Raw genomic sequence first — 7,696 nt, forward strand, 5'->3', positions numbered from 1 at the left:
ATAGAGCTGCTGGCCAGAGTCGCCTGGCAGACCAGACGTAAGACGGTGCCCGAAGCGAGTATTGTGCCCAAGAGATCGACCTTTAACTCAGCTATAGTGCTATCTTAGGAATCCTCTCAGCCCTTGCCACTTATCTTGGTGTGTCCTTGGACCGACTAGAATAGAAGTTAGTGCACACACTTTCCCTGTGGATTCGATAACCTTTGGAATACTCTGAGGTGAAAGCTACATCGGTATCTGTGCGCTTGTGAATTTATTCGTGACGCTAAAATACCCAACAGTTAGTATGAGGGCACTTACAGAATTTTGCAAAAAATGGAACCCTATTATCATATCATCATTTATTAATGATAGATCTCTCTCTTATTGTTATTTCATTTATTATGTATCTAGTACCATTTATTTATGATTCTATATTGTATGCTATTTGATTATGGGCCTTTCTAATTCCGGACATCTCTATGGAAATTTCAGCTTTATCAATATCTGTGGTCCTAACTAGTTCAGGGCATCTTGAAAAGTATTTATCTTGGATGATATTTTTTGTACAACCAGTATCTAATAGTGCTAAGATTTTATAGGAAATATTAGGTTTTAAAACTATTTTTATAGGAATTCTTATACCTAATATATCTTTAAATGGAAACTTAACTATATATTTGTTTCCAAAACTTGTTATGGCATCTTTTAATTGTATTAGCTTGTCCCCCCCTTTGGTCTCGTATTGTTATTGTTTGTTCTTTATTTTCTATACTAGTACCCTTTTTCTTGCAATCAAAATATTCTACTTTATTTTTAAGTTCTTCAAACTCTACTTCTAAGCTATTGATTCTATTCTCAAGGTTTCTAACTCTACTGGATAATATTTTTTCTTCTGGCTCTATTTCTACTTCTGTTCTCCATTTTTTATTTCTTGACCTTAAGCATTCACAACATGTCTGTTTGAAACATAAGCTACATGTTGCCCTATTATCTTGACTAGGGTAATATATAAAGAAAGCACATTTTATATTATAATCACCCTTTCCTCTAATCCAGTCATGTTCGCATTCTATTTGATTCATCATTTCAATATCTAGACTAGCTAGGTCATCAATTAGGTCTAATTCATCATTACTTGAACTATCTTTTAATTCTTTATTTTCTATTTCATCTGTTTCTATAATAGAGTATATGGATTCATCATCGTTTACTTCATCATCACATACTAATATATTTTCATTTACACTATCTATGATTAGGACTCTTTCTTGCTCTTCATATTTATTAGAATACCTTTTTTGGTCTTTATTAGGGCATGTTTTGCTAAGATGATCCGGTGAGTTGCATATGAAGCATCTGCAAGTTTTGTCATAATTTTTTCTAGGATTATATCTTCTTATATTTCTTTTATGTAGAAATAGTGCTCTATTATCTGATCTTCGAAGAAAGTACCAACATTTTGCTTTGAAGTTTTTGTTATTTTTTTATATAGTTTATAATTTTTCTTTTTATAGCCAGCTACTCCATATGTTAGTGGGATTTGGACAATTGTATTACAAAAATTATAATCTGATCTTTTTATGAACTGCATTAGCAAGAGTTGTCTTTCCCAGGCCTCCAAATCCAACTATTGAAACTATCTTCCCTTGCTTCATGGGAACGTTATTCTCTTTTGTCAAACAATTATTGATGAACTCATCCCTTGCCTCATCAATCCCAACAAGCTCTTTCACCTCGGTGTAGTACTGAGTGAATAAACGAAGGTCAACACTAACAGGTTTATCAACACCATGGCTGACCTCATACCGGGGCCGCCGCTCGTGCACCTCCATGACGCGACTCTTGATCCCTCTGACTTCTTTAGCAATCCTATGGCGAACCTTTGGCTGCATCAACAGGTGGAGGCTCCTATCAATGACCTTTTTGAGCCCATGCTGTGTGCCCAGCCTTTTGCCGTTGCATTGCACCATAAATGTGTCAATACTATCCTCTATGTCATAGGAAAACTCCCTCACATTCCTGGACCAAATCTTGTCATTATTGGGAAGCTGGTCTGCCGGAGTCCTTGAGATGTCCTCCAGCGCACCCTTCATGCTCTCAAGCTCTTCTTGCAGGAACTTGATCTCCCCCTTCAGCCCTTTCTGCAGATTGTACTCGCCGGCCGCCAGACCAGCGAGCTTCTCGATGACGCTTGGCAGTGCCCCCGTCACGATTTCCATGTTTTTTTGCCCCTAAATAAACGAGTGCAAGGATTGAGATTTTTGCCTTGCAGAGCTGTAAAGAACAAGAAGTAGCGAGCTGAGAGACTCACTGGTCAATGCTGGTCGCGAATAGAGCCTCGCTCCTCGCTGGATCAGGCTGCCTGTAGATCGGCGAGTCACTACTTGTCGATGCGTGATTGAGTACGTAGATGTCGCTTCTGCCTTGGAAGAGGAGGAAGAGCCCGGTAGGATGAGGGGGGAAGGTTTATCAGTAGTAGATGTGGGAGATGGGAGATGAGAGGAGGAAGAGCCCCGCTGCTTTGTCCAGGACTAGGAGGTCAAGGTCAAGGTCTGTCGGATACATACGGCTTGCTTCAAACGTTTCGCGTCCACTTGTTCTTTGGATGGGCTTGCTCTTGTCATTGCTCGCTGGTACTGCAGCCGTGGACTGTGGAAATCGTGTTCGTGGCCCACGGATACTGTAACGCGATGGCACGTTTCACCGAACAAGGGCACTGAATTCTGCCTCATCTGCTTCGTCTACTGAGAGAGTGTAACGAATATGGCCCCATTTAGACCATTTCGAGTGATTTTGGTGATCGAGTGACAACGCAATCAATGGGACTAACAAGTTTGCAAGATCGTATTTGTAAGATTTTTTAGGTCCCATGGATGAAGTCCAAACCATATCCGAGATGTCCAATTCACCGTCGAGACGTCCAATTCACCGTCGAGATGTCCAATTCACCGTCGAGACGCTCAAGTCACTGTGAAAATGGCTGCTGCGATGAGTTGGGCAAGTGCAAGGAAGAAACAAGAAGTTTCTGCAGCACCGGAAGTTTTGGTGGCTGTCGGAACTTCCGATCACCATTATCGGAAGTTCCGACGCCTTAGCATGGTGCTAATTTTCAGTGCACTGTTGACTCAGCTGAAAATACTCAGTACCACCGGAAGTTCCGATGGCCTCAACATCAAGCATCGGACTAAGCATGTTTTTCAAGGGCGCAAACTTTTTTCAGCACGGGAAGTTCCGATGACCATCGGATCAATGCATCAGAACTTCCGATGGTCGCCACATCAGTTGTCAGAAGGCTCAACGGCTACATCAGGGCACAGTCTGACCGGAGTTCCGACGCCCTCACATCGGAAGTTCCGACACCCCATTGGAAGTTCTAATGCCCTACGCAGAAAAAGGGATAACGGCTACAAACGGCTAGTTCGACTTGGTGGGCTATATCAGCGCCTCACCCCGGCCATTTTCAGCTTGCTAGTGTTCAAAGAGACCCCATAGAGATTGAAGAACACCTCCAAGCCAACCCAAGTGCTTAGTGGTCAAATCCTTAGTCCTTAGCACATCTTTGAGTATTAGTGCTAGGTTAGCTCTTAAGTGAGTGAGAGAGCAAGGTTTTGCTGTCTTGTGCTGTGGTTTTAGAGTGAACCAATACGTGTACTCGGTGTGCCGGTCTCTTGGAGTCTTGATGGCTCGCTGGCAACGTCTATGACCCTCCGGCTTGGTGTGGAGCGGCGTCGACAACTTTGTGCGGGGAACGTGGAGACCCCCATCCTTCGTGGAGAAGCTCCTTAGTGGAATCTAGGGTCAAGATGACCGTGGTGACTTGGCAAGCCTTGGTGGCGAGTCAAGAAGAAGCCCGGAAGAGATTTGGTGGCCGAGAAGCAATACTCTCGATTGAGTGCTTCAACAACATGGAGTAGGAGCGACTTTGTGCCTAACCGAAGTACGGAACAAATCTTCTGGCAAGAGTTTTCTTCCTCTCATCTTCTTTATGTTTCTGCATTTTATTTTTGCAACTTGTTTGCCTTTACTTTCTTAGAGTAGCATCAAGTTAGAATTGGCTATAGGTTGCATAACTCTTTGGGTGAGGGTTTCACGCTAGTTAAACCGTAGTTGCATATTTAAATAGCTTATTTTAGTTTAAATATTATGCAAACTAGTTGGAGTTTTAGGTTTAGATTTTAAGTTGTCTAATTTACCCCTCCCCTCACCCGATTTCTTTCGGAGGGAGAGAGAGACGCCCACGCACGAGTCCAGGTCTTTGGGCTGAGGGATCGCTACTATCCAGTGATCGCATATTCTCGTTGCACACCGAAAGAGCAGGCGTCGAAGTTGCGCAGCGGCACCTATGCTCTGACGACGTCTCACTGGCACACATGACGATCAAGGCCACAAGCTGCCAATAATCCAAAAAATACTTCTTGTTCCTCTTCGTCAAACATAGCTAGACTCCTGAAGATTAGTACGAGCAAACGGCAGGCCAAATACAGCATAATAAAAGCTATGCAAATGATTGCACTTTCGCGAGCCTCGTGGAAGTAGATCACTGCACTCAACAGGAGCACACTCGCTCTACAATAGTATAGACCCTCGCATGACATCTAGGCTCGACTCTGTCAGTGGAATAACATTGCTTTTCGTTCTGTCCAAGGCTGCAGTTGCAGGCTCCTCCTGTGGACAACACATTGCGCTGCATTTTCCGTGCACAGCATGATTCACTACTATAAAATTTTAATTACTGAAGCGCTTTAAAATTGCCTCAGAAGCGGGCACGTTTTCTAACCGCCTCGGTTAATACCGGGCATTAAACGAGGCGGTCATTTCTTATTAACCGAGGCGATTAAGAAAACCGCCTCGTAAAATCGATTAACCACTGACCGCCTCAGTTAATAGACCTATTTTCGGAGGCGGGCACATTATAAAGGTCCGCTTCGGTTAATAGACCAAGCCCAAACAAGCCCATATGAGCCCAGTTTCTGAGAACAAGTATATAAAGAGAAAAACCCTAACCCTCCCGAGCGGATCCAGCTATGGCTGCGGCTTCGGGCCCGAGCGGCGGTAGCGGTGGTCTGCGGCTGCAGCAGATGCGGCGGCGGGCGGAGGCGGACACGGCGGCGGGCGCCTGCGCGGCCGGATCCGGCGGCGGTGCTGCCGGATCCGGCCATGGCTGTGGCTTCGGGCCCAGGCGGCGGCGGCGGTGGTCTATGGCTGTAGCGGCTGCGGTAGACACGGCGGCGGGCAGAGGCGGACACGGCGGCGGGCAAAGGCGGACGCGGCGGCGGGTGGAGGCGGACACAGCGGCGCTCGGAGGCGGCTGCGGTGGGCGGCGAGCGGCGGCACCACAATGGGCTCGGCGGGCTTGTGGATGGGCTCGCCGGGCCGGATCTTTTTTTTTGTTTTTTTATTTGATTTATGGAGGCGGGCAGCAAACCACCTCGGTGAATGCTCTATTTACAGTGACCTTCATTCGGAGGCGTTTTGTTTGCCCGGCTCCGAAAATCAAAAACGCCCACCTCCGTAAAGAATTGTGTAGTAGTGATTGATGTCAACCACTGGGAACAACGGCCGTGTTTGGTTCCCGTTCTAGAGATTCTAGAACGGGTCTTCTAGTGCATGCATGGCGGCCTAAATTAAATCTATTTGTAAAACCTCTTCACGGATGGGTATAATTTTTCGCGACGAATCTAATAACAGTAATTAATCCATGGTTTGCTACATTGATGCTACAGTAGACATCCTCTAATCACGTGGTCAAAGGCCTTGTTAAATTCTTCAGGGTTCCTAGAGTAGGAGTTCTGGAGTTGGTTTTGTAAACTGTCTTTGTTTGACATCCGTAATTAGCGGTCAAAATACTTTCTAGTGTTTTCTAGGAAGTTACCAAACAAGGCCAACTTTACGTTACTTCAGAAAATGGAGTAAATTTAGCCAGCTAGGAAGATCTCCAGGTTCCAAGCGTGCACAAGGCAATTTAATCTCTGCAGAGGAACTTGTCACGTGCCACTAACCTATCATTGGCGTTACCTCAGATCTTTTCTCCGATTCGTTATTCATCATCTCAACCTCAAACCGAAGGTTAGAAGAAAACAAAGTGGAGAAGATATGTTAGAATAACAGGAGAAATGTCATAGCCCAAAGGAAAAAAATAAAGAAATAAAATTTTCCTGACCGGGCCCACCCGTCAGCCTCCTCCTCTCCTTCTCCATCTCTCTGCTCTGCCGTGGCACGCACGCGTCGCTGCCGCCGGCCATCCTCGCACCACGCACCAGCGATCCTCGTTCCGCGTGTGTTCTTATCCGCGCCGAGTCCGCCCCCCTCGCCCTCTTCTTATCCGCGCCAAGCCGGCCCCTTCTTCCCCCAAACCCTAGCCCCACCCCACCATTGCTGCCGCCCCCGAAGCTCTGTCGCCGCCACGGTTCGCCGCCCTCGGTGAGCTCCTCGTCAATTCCTTGCGGGGGCACGTTCTTCTCCCTCTCCTCCATCGATTTGGGCGCTAACCCGGCCTCCTCCCTTACCGCACAGGGCCGCCGCCGTCGCCCTCTGCCCACAGCAGCCGTTCGCCGCCGCGCCTCCTCCTCATCACCGTGTGCGCCTTCCCCGGCCTGCTCCGGCCCCGCCTCATCGTGCCGCCTCGCGCCGCCGCCACTCGCCGCCGCCGCTCGCCGTCGCCACGCGCACCGCGCGACGTGCGACGCCGTGGCCGCGCCCACGCGCGGGTCAAGGCGCGTGCCTTGCCTTGACCCGGCGGGTGGGTCACTGGCCCGTGGGCCCCGCTTGTCGGCCTCTGGGCCGGCTCTGCGGGGTGCGTTTAGCATTTTTGCTAGGGATTTGTGATGCTTTATTTGTCTGCAAACTTGAAAAATGCGTAGAAAATCGTATAGACCTCGAAAAAATATGAAACTTGTTTTGTTGGGTTCGTATCGCTGAGATCTACTTGGGAAAAATGTTGTTTTGTATGTTTCACTACTGTTTGTTAGGGTTTTAGTGTGTTTCTTTTTATTCTATCTGAAAATGGTTTAATGCAGAACGTTTGGCTGGAAAGTGATAAAATGGTGAAACTAATTTTGTCAGCTTTGTGTTCATGCCTAGTACCTATGATAATTTTCTTGGATGTGTTTGGATATGTTTGCATGCCTTTTCTGATTTACCTTGTTTCGAGTAGTTGAAAATTAATCTATTTTTGATTAATTATAGGAAAATGCTTTTCCTGCAAATCCAATTTTCATGAGTTCCTTGTGATGTCCTCTGCATGCTTAATTTAAAATGAGATTTATGCTTTCCGTATATGTTCATTTCTTAATTCTTGCATCGTATTCATGCATTATAGTGACCGAACCATCGGAGGTCGAACCCGTGGAGCCCGCCGAGTGCGTTGAGCCTGAACCCGGAGTCCAGGTCACGGTCGAGCCTGAAGTTAGCCAAGGCAAGCAGCTAAGCATGATTCCTTACTCCTATTTAATCTGAGTTAGTTAGTTATCTCACCGGGTAATGTTGGGTTATATAGTATGTATGTATTGCATTCTTGTACCTATCTGCGTGCATTATCCTTCCTTGATTTGTTATCCTTGTTCTTGGCACTAGTTAGTTAGTTAATTATTTAACCTGACTAGATGCTTAGCCCTGCTTAGAGTACTTCTTTTGCTCGCTAGACAGGAATAATTTGGAGGATTACATTTACCAGTTACCCTTGATCGCACTGGTTTGGCTTGGTTGTATGGTCTGG

General features: G+C 46.3%; 1 protein-coding gene across 1 annotated transcript; it reads right to left on the reverse strand.

The window, feature by feature from the left end:
• Window positions 1–1,506: 1,506 nt before the first annotated feature.
• On the reverse strand, window positions 1,507–2,499 carry LOC120646381 (disease resistance protein Pik-2-like). Its single transcript, XM_039922967.1, has 2 exons — window positions 2,294–2,499; window positions 1,507–2,213 (listed from the first exon to the last, which is right to left on the reverse strand). The coding sequence occupies exon 2, from the start codon at window positions 2,199–2,201 to the stop codon at window positions 1,545–1,547; it is 657 nt and encodes a 218-aa protein (XP_039778901.1). The 5' UTR covers window positions 2,202–2,213; window positions 2,294–2,499; the 3' UTR covers window positions 1,507–1,544.
• Window positions 2,500–7,696: the final 5,197 nt, after the last annotated feature.

Source organism: Panicum virgatum, chromosome 8K (genome assembly GCF_016808335.1).
Source record: "Panicum virgatum strain AP13 chromosome 8K, P.virgatum_v5, whole genome shotgun sequence".
NCBI lineage: Eukaryota > Viridiplantae > Streptophyta > Magnoliopsida > Poales > Poaceae > Panicum > Panicum virgatum.

Bases quoted from the DNA above. Each gene is read 5' to 3' on its own strand.
- LOC120646381 (XM_039922967.1), bottom strand. From the start codon at position 2,201: ATGGAAATCGTGACGGGGGCACTGCCAAGCGTCATCGAGAAGCTCGCT.